At 51.0% G+C, this 13,648-nt stretch overlaps 1 protein-coding gene across 2 annotated transcripts in view; it reads left to right on the plus strand.

Moving 5' to 3' along the window:
* LOC116760700 (cat eye syndrome critical region protein 2) overlaps positions 1 to 13,305 on the plus strand; it is a 160,219-nt gene extending 146,914 nt beyond the window's left edge. The window contains exons 16-18 of one of the 2 annotated variants that reach the window (XM_032645993.1): positions 6,536 to 7,838; positions 8,990 to 9,101; positions 9,706 to 13,305. In XM_032645993.1, the coding sequence (XP_032501884.1) occupies positions 6,536 to 7,838; positions 8,990 to 9,101; positions 9,706 to 9,711 (1,421 nt within the window). In that variant the 3' untranslated portion in view covers positions 9,712 to 13,305. The remainder of the gene's footprint in view (positions 1 to 6,535; positions 7,839 to 8,989; positions 9,102 to 9,705) is intronic. The other variant, XM_032645994.1, reaches the window with a different exon arrangement.
* The last annotated feature ends 343 nt before the right edge of the window (positions 13,306 to 13,648 follow it).

Raw genomic sequence — 13,648 nt, forward strand, 5'->3', positions numbered from 1 at the left:
TCTCACGATCCTTTGTATTTCTGCAGTGACAGTTGTTATTTCTCCTTTATCATTTCTAATTCTACTAATTTGAGTCTTCTCCCTTTTTTTCTTGATGAGTCTGGCTAATGGTTTATCAATTTTGTTTATCTTCTCAAAAAATGAGCTTTTAGTTGTATTTATCTTTGCTATCGTTTCCTTCATTTCTTTTTTATTTATTTCTGATCTGATTTTTATGATTTCTTTCCTTCTGCTAACTTTGGGGATTTTTTTGTTCTTTTTTCTCTAATTGCTTTAGGTGTAAGGTTAGGTTGTTTATTTGAGATTTTACTTGTTTCTTGAGGTAGGATTGTATTGCTATAAACTTCCCTCTTAGAACTGCTTTTGCTGCATCCCATAGGTTTTGGGTCGTCGTGTTTTCATTGTCATTTGTTTGTGTTTTTTTTTTTTTTCTTTTTGCGGTACGCGGGCCTCTCACTGTTGTGGCCTCTCCCGTCGCGGAGCACAGGCTCCGGACGCGCAGGCTCAGCGGCCATGGCTCACGGGCCCAGCCGCTCCGCGGCATGCGGGATCCTCCCGGACCGGGACACAAACCCGCGTCCCCTGCATCGGCAGGCGGACTCTCGACCACTGCGCCACCAGGGAAGCCCTGTTTCTGGGTATCTTTTGATTTTCTCTTTGATTTCTTCATTGATCTCTTGGTTATCTAGTAGCATATTGTTTAGCCTCCGTTTGTTTGTGTTTGTATATTTTACAGGCTTTTTCCTGTAATTGATATCTAGTCTCATAGCGTTGTGGTCGGAAAAGATGCTTGATACGATTTCAGTTTTCTTAAACTTACTGAGGCTTGATTTGTGTCCGAAGATACGATCTATCCTGGAGAATGTTCCATGAGCACTTGAGAAGAAAGTGTATTCTGTTGTTTTTGGATGGAGTGTCCTATAAATAGCAATTAAGTTCATCTTGTTTAATGTGTCATTTAAAGCTTGTGTTTCCTTATTTATTTTCATTTTGGATGATCTGTCCATTGGTGAAAGTGGGGTGTTAAAGTCCCCTACTATGATTGTGTTACTGTCAGTTTCCCCTTTTATGGCTGTTAGCATTTGCCTTATGTATTGAGGTGCTCCTATGTTGGGTGCATAAATATTTACAATTGTCATATCTTCTTCTTGGATCGATCCCTTGATCATCATGTAGTGTCCTTCTTTGTCTCTTCTAATAGTCTTTGTTTTAAAGTCTCTTTTGTCTGATAGAATTGCTACTCCAGCTTTCTTTTGATTTCCATCTGCATGGAATATCTTTTTCCATCCCCTCACTTTCAGTCTGTATGTGTCTCTAGGTCTGAAGTGGGTCTCTTGTAGACGGCTTATACACGGGTCTTGTTTTTGTATCCATTCAGCCAGTCTGTGTCTTTTGGTTGGAACATTTAATCCATTTACATTTAAGGTAATTATTAATGTGTATGTTCCTATTACCATTTTTTTAAATTGTTTTGGGTTTGTTATTGTAGGTCTTTTCCTTCTCTTATGTTTCTTGCCTAGAGAAGTTCCTTTAGCATTTGTTATAAAGCTGGTTTGGTGGTGCTGAATTCTCTTAGCTTTTACTTGTCTCCAAAGGTTTTAATTTCTCCATCGAATCTGAATGAGATCCTTGCTGGGTATAGTAATCTTGGTTGTAGGTTTTTCCCTTTCATCCCTTTAAATGTGCCTTTCCACTCCCTTCTGGCTTTCAGACTTTCTGCTGAAAGATCAGCTGTTAACCTTATGAGGATTCCCTTGTATGTTATTTGTTGATTTTCCCTTACTGCTTTCAGTATTTTTCTTTGTATTTAACTTTTGATAGTTTGATTAATATGTGTCTTGGCGTGTTTCTCCGTGGATTTATCCTGTATGGGACTCTGCGCTTCCTGGACTTGATTGACTATTTCCTTTCCCATATTAGGGAAGTTTTGCGTTTAATGTTGTCCCAGAGGTCTCTGAGACTGTCCTCAATTCGTTTCATTCTTTTTTCTTTATTCTGCTCTTCGGTAGTTATTTCCACTATTTTATCTTCCAGGTCACTTATGCATTCTTCTGCCTCAGTTATTCTGCTATTGATTCCTTCTAGAGAATTTTTAATTTCATTTATTGTGTTGTTCATCATTTGTTTGCTCTTTAGTTCTTCTAGGTCCTTGTTAAACGTTTCTTGTATTTTCTCCATTCTAGTTCCAAGATTTGGGATCATCTTTACTATCATTACTCTGAATTCTTTTTCAGGTAGACTGCCTATTTCCTCTTCATTTGTTTGGTCTGGTGGGTTTTTACCTTGCTTCTTCATCTGCTGTGTGTTTCTCTGTCTTCTCATTTTGCTTAACTTACTGTGTTTTGGGTCTCCTTTTCACAGGCTGAAGGTTCGTAGTTCCTGTTGTTTTTGGTGTCTGCTCCCAGTGGGTTGGTTCGGTGGGTTGTGTAGGCTTCCTCGTGGAGGGGACTGGTGCCTGTGTTCTGGTGGTTGAGGGTGGATCTTGTTTTCTGGTGGGCAGGACTGCATCCGGTGGTGTGTTTTGGGGTGTCTGTGACCTTATTATGATTTTAGGCAACCTCTCTGCTAATGGGTGGGGTTGTGTTCCTGTCTTGCTAGTTGTTTGGCATAGTGTGTCCAGCACTGGAGCTATCTGTTAGTTGAGTGGAGCTGGGTCTTAGTGTTGAGATGGAGATCTCTGGGAGAGCTCTCGCCGGTGGATACTACTTGGGGCCTGGAGGTCTGGTGGTCCAGTGTCCGGAACCTGGCTCTCCCACCTCAGAGGCTCAGTCCTGACAGCTGGCCAGAGCACGAAGACCCTGTTGGCCACATGGCTTTTGGGAAGTCTGACGTCTTCTGCCAGCATTCAGTAGTTATTTTGCACAAGTTGTTCCACATGTAGATGTATTTTTTGATATATTTGTGGAGAGGAAGGTGAGCTCCGTGTCTTACTCCCCTGCCATCTTGAAGGTCCTCTCTCTCCACACCTCCTGTTGCTAGAGAGGATCCCATTTCCTCTGGAAAGGACGTGAATCTGGCCGTCTCACTTCACGCCTGGCCCATCACCTTTCTCCCTTTGTGCTTATGAGTCTGATTCGCTTGCTCATAGCGGGCCCCATGCAGAGGCCTTGCCACTGGCCCTTCAGACCAGAGTTCCTCGTGAAATGGCTGAGCCGACACTTCAGCTCAGGACGTGCGCCGAAGCTCCGCACAGGACACTCAACTCAAGATGGCTCACCTTTTAACACAGACTGTTGTACAAGATGTAGACTGGCCTCCAGCCTCTTTGTCCTAAGTTACGCTGGGTTGAGCGAGGCTTGGTCAGAAGGATTTCTGTAGTGACCATCGCTGCACAGGGGCACTGCTTACTGTACCAGGCTCTTTTTGAGACTTTTACCCATACTGACCCTGTGAATGCTCAGAGCAAGCCTTTGAGGGAGCTTTTATTATCATCGTCGTTTTTATAGATAGAAATTCCAAGGCACAAAGATGGTTATTTGCCTTCATCTAGTTCTGGGGACAGGGGTGGTTGGGTGGGTCCTGGGGTTTGAACCAGACGCACCGGGTACAGCGTTTGTGTCCTCAACCCCTGCATTATCCAGCCCCACTTAAAAATTGCTGTCCTGAAAGTTACCCATGGGAAATACATTTCCAGTGTTTTACTTCACGTCCAGTCCTCTCCATTCTGCTCTCCTCGGGTGCGTGTCTGTGCTGCTGGGAATGAAGAGTAGTTAGTGAGAGCAGCCAGTCTTGAAGGGGTTTCTCAGAAATGCCATTTAAGCGAGTAAACGTAAAACTGCAGGAGAAAGGTGACAGGACTGCTCTGTGTGCTTAATGCTTGTTTCTGGGATAGACATCTAGCCTGTGTTGCATGTGAGAGAGTGGGGGACACCTGGACTTGTGCAAAATATGGTGACAATTCCTTGTAAAGTTGGGGGTGGACCTAGAACTCAAACTTCCGTTTAGTGTTTCTTTGGAGGAAAGCCCCGTTCCGTGAATACCAGCTTTAGCAAAATTTTCCAGTAATGATTTCAGACATGTCTGGAATTCACAGTTTTGGAGGAAAAGTCCCAGGACCAAACCTTGGAGCAGTCTGTCTGTTAGTTGCCATGGATTTTTGTTTGTTTTGTTTGCAGTTTATTATCATAATGAAGTGTAGTTGATTTACAATGTTGTATTAATTTCTGCTATACAGCAGTGATTCAGTTACACAAATAAATACATTCTTTCCCATGATGGTTTATCACAGGATATAGAATATGGTTCTCTGTGCTGTACAGTAGGACCTTGTTGGTCATCTGTATGTAATAATTTGCATCTGCTAATCCCAAACTCCCAATCCACCTATCCCCCACTTCCCCTCGCGCTTGGCAGCCATACCTGTTCTCTATGTCTGTGGCTCTGTTTCATAGATAAGGTTATTTGTGTCCTATTATAGGTTCCACATATAAGTGATATCATATGGTATTTGTCTTTCTCTGACTTCACTTAGTGTGACAATCTCTAGGTCCATCCATGTTGCTGCAAATGGCATTATTTCATTCTTTTTTACGGCTGAGTAGTATTCCATTGTGAACATGCACCACATCTTCTTTAGTCATTCCTCTGTTGATGGACATTTAGGTTGCTTCTGTGTCTTGGCTATTGTAAATAGTGCTGCAGCGAACATTGGAGTGCATGTGTCTTTTCGAATTATGGTTGTCTCCAGATATATGCCCAGGAGTGGGATTGCAGGATCATACGTTAACTTTATTTTCAGTTTTTTAAGGAACCTTCATACCGTTCTCCATAGTGGCTGCATCAATTCACATTCCCACCATCAGTGTAGGAGGGTTCTCTTTTCCCCACATCCTGTCCAACATTTATTATTGGTAGACCTCTTCAATGATGGCCATTCGGACCAGTGTGAGGTGATACCTCTTTGTAGTTTGGATTTGCATTTCTCTAATAACTAGTGATGTTGAGCATCTTTTCAGGTGCCTCTTGACCATCTGTATGTCTTCTTTGGAGAAATGTCTATTTATGTCTTGTACCCATTTTTTGATTGGTTTATTTTTATGTTGAGTTGTATGAGCTGTTTGTATATTTGGAAATTGAGCCCTTGTTGGTCGCATAATTTGCAAATATTTTCTCCCAATCCATAGGTTGTCTTTCCGTTTTGTTTATGGTTTCCTTTGCTGTACAAAAGTTTGTAAGTTTCATTAGGTCCTACTTGTTTATTGTTTATTTTTGTGTGTGGTGTGAGGTGTTGCCATGTTTTATGTTGACTGAATGATGAAAAGTGCACATTTTCATTATCGTTGTATAGCTTGTACCTTTGATCTTTAAAGCCAGCATTAGTTTATCAGGAGCCTGTGATCCTAGTTGATCTTAAGTCATGAATTCTTGATCTTGTCCTTAAGGTCTCACCAGAATCGTATTGTGACCACTTCTGGGCAACAACTCTGCCCTACCTCAGAGATCATAATAATAAGACGTGTTTATGGCTAAACACAATAGCAAGGAAAAGAATTCTGAGTTTGTAATTAAGCATTTGAGTCTAGTAATTTAGTTTGGTTGTTTATTAAATTTCTGTAACATGCTGAAGATGCCTTTTGAGTGTTAACACTGTCGGCGTCCTGTTCTCAAGATGTCCAGACAAGACGTGTATTTTCATCCATTCAGCAAATACTGATTGAGCCCCGTTTTGTGTGAATGGCCGAGTGTGTGGTGGGGAACAGAACCTAGTCCCTACTCCCTTGGGGCAGGTGTCCTGACGGCAGAGGTCGGGTTCCGGCATTCCTGGTGTCCTCATGCCGGGTCCCTCTTTCTCACTGTCAGGCCACAGCCTCCCAACCAGGCCTGCAGTTCCAGCGCCAGTGCACCCTCCTTCCGTGTTTCACATGTCCTTGGAGTCGGGCTCACGGACTGCACCCCCTTGCTAGTGCGGAAGGGATTGCGAGGCCTCTGGCAGATGTTGCCGGAGCTGCAGAGCCTTAGCCCTGGTCTGGGCTGGGGGAATCGGTGTCGCCCCGGGGCCCCACGCCCACATTGTCTCACTGCCCACCGTGTGCTGAGGCTTCAGCCCCCGGGGCCCCACGCCCGCATTGTCTCACTGCCCACCGTGTGCTGAGGCTTCAGCCCCCGGGGCTCCACGCCCACATTGTCTCACTGCCCACCGTGTGCTGAGGCTTCAGCCCCCGGGGCCCCACGCCCACATTGTCTCACTGCCCATCGTATATGCTGAGGCTTCAGCCCCCGGGGCCCCACGCCCACATTGTCTCACTGCCCATCGTATATGCTGAGGCTTCAGCCCCCGGGGCCCCACGCCCACATTGTCTCACTGCCCACCGTGTGCTGAGGCTTCAGCCCCCGGGGCCCCACGCCCACATTGTCTCACTGCCCATCGTATATGCTGAGGCTTCAGCCCCCGGGGCCCCACGCCCACATTGTCTCACTGCCCACCGTGTGCTGAGGCTTCAGCCCCCGGGGCCCCACGCCCACATTGTCTCACTGCCCACCGTGTGCTGAGGCTTCAGCTCCCGAAGGTGCAACTTTGTCTCCGTTTTTCTTGCAGCAGATCCCTTGCCCGGGCTCGAGGAGAAACCAGCCAGTGTTGGTGCTTTGGAGGGGGCGTTCCTCAAGCAGCTACCTCACCCCACGCCCCCACTGCAGGCCGACTGTGCCAGGCGGAGCTCGCCCCAGGGAAGGGATTCGGATGGCCCAGAGCTCAGGCACGAGTCCTCGGAGCCTGGAGACAGCTGCCCAGTGAGCGCGGGCAGGGGCGCCTGGCTCTCGGGGAGCGGCTTCGCAGGCCCGGCCGCCCAGGGGTGCGCCCTAGCTGACCCGGGGGCACTGCCTGAAAACGGACTGAGGGTGGAAGCCTCCCCGTGCGGGTCCGAGGGCAAGGGCAGAGCGCCACCAGAGGCCATGCCACCCGCCGAGCCCACGTGCGCCCCCCTGTACGCGCCTGGCCTGGAGTACCCCAGCTCCACCGCACGGTACCATGTCAGCCCAGGCCTGCAGGCCGTGGGCCCCGTGATGGGGGGCAAGCCCTCAGCCCCGCACCCTCAGCCTTTTCCCCCTCGGGCGTTTCCATCCCACGACCCTCATTCTGGAGTCTTCCCCCGGTACCGCCCCCACCAGGGAATGAGGTACCCCTACCAGCCGCCACCTCAGCCTTCCTACCATCACTACCCGCGGACTCCTTATTACTCGTGTCCACAGGGCTTATCAGACTGGCAGAGACACCTCCCTGCCCCGGGAAGCCCGAGCGGGCCCCCGCCGGCTCAGCCTGCCCCTGCCAGGCCCCTCTTCCTCGATAAGAGCGTTGGGGCCGGGCTGCAGGGCTGCGAGGCACTGAGCACTGCCTTAAGTTCCCCCGCGCGGGTGGACGCCGTGGTCGCCAAGACAGCTGATGGGCAGAATCCCGGCCCGGAGGAGAAGCAGGATGAGTCTCTGGAGAGGCCAGAGAGTCCCAAAGAATTTTTAGATCTGGACAACCACAATGCAGCTACCAAGCGGCAGAGTTCACTGTCAGCCAGCGAGTATCTCTACGGAACGCCCCCCGCACCGCTGAGCTCGGGGGTGGGCTTCGGTTCGTCTGCTTGCCCCCCGCACGGGGTGATGCTGCACGCGGGGCCTCCTTACCCGCCGCAGCGGCCGGCCGGGCATTTCCAGCCCAGGGCTTACTCCTCCCCCACGGCTGCTCACCCACCTCACCGCCCAGTGGTGGCCCAGCCCAATGGCCTGTCCCCCGAGTGCCCCCTCTACCGCTATCCAGAAGAGGGCCTGGGCCACTTCCAGGCTGTGATGATGGAACAGATGGGCCCTGGAAGTGGGGTGAGGGTGCCTTTCCAGGAGATGTACAGACCGTCCGGGTAAGGCTGCACAGAGGGCTGTTTTCTCGGGAAAAAAAGTAGATGGTAGTTTTAACAAAGAAAAACGGCCTTGGTAATGAAGGTGGTGTGCGTGGTGTGGGCGCGGGAAGAGCGTGTGGGTTGTGGGTGCTGGGGACTTACTGGGAAGGTGCTAGCTTTGGAGTCCAGTTTTGTCTGTGGTGGTTTTTTCCCTCGTGAAAGTGAATTGGCATTTAAGTGACCGTTCAGTTAGATTTTGGACACCTGATGGCCAGCGTTTGGGAGCTGTAGGCAGAGGCTCTCACCTGGGTGAAGGGGTCTCAGACCTGGGGTGGGCGGTCACAGGTGGTGTCCCAGGCTTACTCCTTGCCTCTCATTTCTTCCTTTAACACTGAATGAAAAAACTAGGTTTATCCAGAACTAGGGCAAGTTACATTACTGTCCCCATGAGAATTCTGATAGACCCACCCGGGTAATCTGTCATCTAGGAAGTTTTCAAGTCAAATGTCTTGAAAAAGCCTCACCATAAAACCAGCACCATCCACCTTAAGAACCCGAGTGTCCCTCCCAGGGCCAGCCTCAGAAGACCTTTCTGCGTTTGCTTTATGCCTCTCTGAATACCTGTTATGTTTCTTGTCTTATCTTTGTCTCTGTCCTCCTGGAGCACAGCCCCAGGCCATTACCCCAGCAAAGGAAGTAGCGTCAGCCGGTCTGATGGAGGCCTTATTGGATTTCTTCAGTTGTCCGCAGAGTGTCCTTGTAGCTCTGCTTCTTTTTGATTTTTTTCCCCATTCAGGATTCATTCGAGGTTCATGGATCTACGTTCGGTTGCTGTGCCTGTGTAGTCTCTTAATTTACAACGTTGGCTTTGCTTTCTTTGTTTTTCAAAGTCCGGAGGCCACTTCTGCTGTCAGAGTGCCCCAGACCCTGGATTCTTCTCGTTGTTTGCTCACGTTCAGAGTCACATTGCACACCTTTGTCAGGAGTCCTGCACAGGTGGTGTCAGGCATCTCTCACCCACCACACTTGGAAGCACCTGTGTCAGTGTGCAGTGTTGATCTCCTGGGTAGTCAAGGCAGGGTCTGTGTGAGACTTTTCACAATGCAGGGTTTTTTCCTTTGCACTGAGTCTGTCTTCGCTCATTCTTAACCGTTCCTTACTTACGTCTCTAGACTGCAGATGCACCCGGCCCAGTCCCGGCCCTCGTTCCCAAAGACGCCGGCACCAGCAGCGCCACAGGAGGGGCTGCCACCACATAAGCCCCCAACACTTCCTCTCGATCAGGTCAGAATGCTGAAATATCAGAGGTCTTCTCATTCTTCCAGGTGGCAGGAAGTAAGGACTTGAGTTTGTTGCTATCGATGCAGGGACTGTCCCCAGAAAGGGCTTTGTGTCCTGTGGGCAGCCGGGGAGGGCCCGGCCCAAGCACTCCAGCTGACGGGGCCTCGGAAGCAGCTTCCCTCCCGTACTGGCGAGTCCATTATTCCTGTTCTTACGGCACCAGCTGTTTGGGGATTATTTAAACTCCCTTTTCCCAGACTGGCTGCCAGCATTTCTTGGATACAATCCCTTGTCTGTTTTACCCTCCCCACCTACTTCATCTGGGAGAGGCTGGTCCACGGTGCTGGGCGCCATGCCTTGAGCTGCCCGTGCCGGCTCGCTCTCCCCTGCCCCGACCCGGCCTCCCTGGAGGCAGGAGTCCTTGGCCGCTACAGGGCTGAGCTGTGAGTCGGGCGGTCCAGGATTCAGAGCCCTCACTCCAGCAGAACTGGCTGACAAGCCAGATCAGGCTGTTTCCCCAGATGGAGAGGAGTGCTCGAGCTTAATTGTTTTTAACAGTTAACACATGTTAATTTTGTTTAAATTGTCTTTATTTTGCTTCCCTCAGAGCTAGTCCAAGGAGGAAACAAGTCCAAGGAGGAAACAAGCCCCAGGGAAACAGAAAGCTGCATTTGACGAGGGTGGAGAATGGGGAGGAGGGGGGCGCAGCCCCACCCACCTCTCCCGTCATTGGCATCACTTCGTGCGTCCCAGAGCCTGGACGCCCCTCCTCACCGACGCACCTGCTCGCGAGGTCCTGGGCGAGAGTGGAGACCAGATGGGCTGGACTCTGGTGGCTTTTCCAGACCCTAAGACTCTTGTTCAGGGAAGATCATCCTGACCTGGGGGGGCGGTGCTGGTGGGCTGTCATGGCAGCTGCACTCAGGTATACGTTTGGGGAAGGGACTACTCGTGTTGGATGTGTTTGGAGCTGGGTCCAGTTTACAGAGTTTTCATGTTGCCTTTAAGATGATTTCTGTCGTTGGTGGTGAATGTATTGTACATAAAGCCTGCAGGGCGGGTGGTGGGGATGGAGTCTGGCTGGTGGGCCTGCAGCCCTGCTGACCCTCCTCTGTTTACAGCCCTGACCCACTCACATTTGGGAGCTGGAGGAGAGGGCAGGCAAGGCTGCCGTGTTTCCTCTGACGGGCTCTTCCTGGCAGCCTGAGGGGCAGCGCCCTGGCTTGGCGCCCAGGTCCTGATCAGCACAGTGGCGCCCCTCCTGGTTGGCCAGCTGCCCCGCCAGGTAGTTGTGAACCAGTATCAGGAGCATTTGCTCGTTAGAAGGTGAGGTGACCTGTCCCCATCGCAGGCCTGCCGGGACTGTGGTCTAGAAGACGCCACAAGCTTCCTGGCACGAATCCCAGTTTGTGGCAGTGACTACTCAGGTTTGTATATGTTTAGTATCAATAAAGAAGCTGCACAGTTTTTAATAGGAAAATGTATTCTATAGATTTACAGCTTGAATTTAGGAATATTTCAGTATATATAGTTTTTATTCATTTTATGTGAATCATAGTAAAATAAGTCATGGTGATTTAAAATAGCTATCAAGAGCAAGTTCTTGAAATCACTTGTTTGTCTGTGATAGAAAACAGTTTTACAGTATTAAGTTACTTTATTACAGTTTTAGAAGCCAACGACACTGGATTCTCCCTGTTTAGCATTCTTTGATTTTAGCTGAGATGCCACCAAAGTTAGGACTCATATGTTTTAAACTTTTGAATATCCCACAAAGGAAAAAAGAAAAAAAAAACAACTAAGGAAGATGCCCTCAAGTTAACAGGTTTCTGTAAAGAATAGTGTATTTTTCAAGCATGCCTTTGGGTTAGTAGAAAAGCTTCCATAAAACATTGGTTGGTTGATTTGCACTTGTTTCTTATAAATTCAGCTGTGTGAGAGGCCGGGAAAACCTTGCCTCCAGTCCTGGCGTCCTTGATGAAGCTGGAATAAACCTGCGCTTTCAGCAGGAAAAGAAACAAGTTGGAAACATCCCTGTTGTCCACGTGGAACCCAGGCACCAGCTCCAAACGCGTGGATGCTGACCTGCGGGGCACACGAGGCTTGGGCAGGTTGAGCGCTGGGAACGTGGACGCCTCCCAGACACGCTGCACAGAAACACGAATTTTTCCTTACCAGACTAAAATGTGGCGTGCTTTTAGATGGAGTGAGTTTGGGGGCTGTGTTCTCATTGGATCCTGGTTCTTGTTAGAACCCTGTCACGGGCGTGATGTGGTTCGGGGTGGGGAGGTCAGCGTCGTCCCTTGGGAAGGATGGGGTAGGGTTGCGGGCAGGTCCAGGTTGGCCCCCGAGCTGTGAAGGACCGTGCCCAGGACACTGTGCTTCCCCGCGTGTCTGTGCGCCAGCTGGGAGGGGAGACCGCAGCTTTGTGTAGCTGGTCTGGGCCCAGAGCCTTCTCCCCGCCGGCCTTGAAGCTGCTTTGGATGCGAGGCTGTGGGCACCCCTGCCTTGAGCCGAACCAGCCCAGGGCAGGGCCAGGAGGGACCACAGCGATTCCGCCCTCTCCTTCCGCCTGGGGGCCTCGGAGCCTCGGGTCGCTCTGCTCCCCCCCCCCCCCCCCCCCCCCGCCGCAGCCCCTCCCCCATCACCCGCTGCCCCAGGAGCTGTGGACAGGACAGGAGCCTCCCTTCTGGGTGAGTGGACACTGAGGAGGTGCGGAGGGAGTGGAACCCCACGTGGTTACTGTGGTGAGCCGGCTGCGTCCCTTGGCCGGTAGGGCCGTCCCCGGCCGGGCCCTTGCGCTCCTCCCAGCTGGAACGTGGCTTGGGAGGAGGTCCCAGAGGGACCTTCCCCTGGGGCTACTGCCGCCTGTCAGGGGCCAGGAGGACTTCGTGTCCACCGCTGACCTTGGTTAGAAACTGTCTTCCCAGGACCCAGGGAAATAAAAGATCCAGAGAGAAAAGTAGAGCCTTTTGGAAGGTGTCTGGCCTGGGGTTTTTTCCCCTCAGTCTGTCCATTTAAAATTAGCTCTTGGCTAAAATTTATTACAGTAAAAACATAAGAAGACTAAGTAAGGACAGACACACAGGATCCTGTTCGTAACACTTTTCTCATCCCACCTTTTAAAAGTGAAACTAAAGCTGCTGCACCCTCTCCCTTGCAGGGGAGTAGGGGTGGGGGACACACTGGCCTGTTGTCAGCAGGACGCCCTACCTGGGGCCCCGGGTGCCTCTGAACAGGAAAACTTACATGTTGCTTGAAAGCCTTCGGCCCTCAGCCAGCCTGGCCCACAGAGCCTGGCAGCGTTCTCGTGACTGGGCGTACAGGTCTCTGTCGTGCGGGTTATCTGCTGGGTCATCACTTGTCTTAGTTCCTGCCGGGTCCGGGAGTGGGCTGCGTGCTGTCCAGGACAGCCAGCGTCACCTGGGCTGAGCTTTTTTCTCACTTTTTAAAGGAAGTTCCTATCTACAGCTACACACTGCTCTCAAGTCCTGGTTTGAAATTTCCCGTGAAACCCTAACCCAGTCGCCCCGAGGCAGGGACCGTCACAGAACGGCGGCATCCAGGGTGTTCAGAGTCCAGCGGAAGGACTGGGATGCCCACCTCAGAAATCGGGTCGTGTGGGAGTTGGGGCGTCGGGCCGCGGCTGCTGGGGTGCGGGGTCCCCAGCCAGGGGCTGAGCCCGTGACTGGACTCTGCTGGGACACGGGCCTCCCCTGCCCTGCATCCTCTCGCTTGAGGCTGGCCGCTCTTCATCCCCACTGCTTTGCAGGCCCTTGCCGAGCAGTCCGTCTGCGGGCTGCCTGCCTACTGGTCTCTCCTTCGTTCTGCCCTGGGGGCTGATGTAGAAACGCCTCAAACCGGCTAGCTGACCTGTGGTTTTGAAAAGGTTAGGTGGGTTCGGGAGTGAGTTACTGAACGCTGCCCCTCTCCCCAGCTGGCGCTCTTGCCCGGCTCCCCTGCTGCAGAAGCCCGTGGGCTTTCCTGGCCAGTACTGGAAAGGGGAATGCTATTTATTTTTATATTGTGTATATTTTGTCTGGTCTGCTGATTCCCTGTTTCACTGAGAGCCACACTTACCTCAATAGTTAGTTCTATACTGTGTGTTGGATAATTTTTTAAAAGAACTTTTTCAAAAGCTTTTTGATCCTTGGAGGTCTGTAGATTTATTTCCATATGAACTGGTTATTTTGTATAAAGTACATTCTTAAAATAGCAAGGTGATATGTGTGAGTTGTGTGTGTCCTGTGTCACTTTCATCATCGGGGCAAACTCCCATCAGGACAGGTTTGAATTAGGCCCCAGGGCCGTCACCTAAAAAGGCAGCCGCATCTCAGCCCACATGGTCCCCGCGGGCCACGCACGGGGCGGGGACGGGGTGGGGACGTGGGGACGGGGTGGGCCCCGCGCCGGGGACGGGGCTCTGCAGAGAAGCTGAGCAGTGACGAAGCTGGCTGGTGGGTCCAGGCGGCGTCTGGGGATCACGCACTCTTTCCCACCAGGCCTGTGGGCCCCACCTTCTGGGCCCAGCCCGGGGCCACCCTCACCAG

The sequence above is a fragment of the Phocoena sinus genome, chromosome 10 (genome assembly GCF_008692025.1).
Source record: "Phocoena sinus isolate mPhoSin1 chromosome 10, mPhoSin1.pri, whole genome shotgun sequence".
NCBI classification, from domain to species: Eukaryota; Metazoa; Chordata; class Mammalia; order Artiodactyla; family Phocoenidae; genus Phocoena; species Phocoena sinus.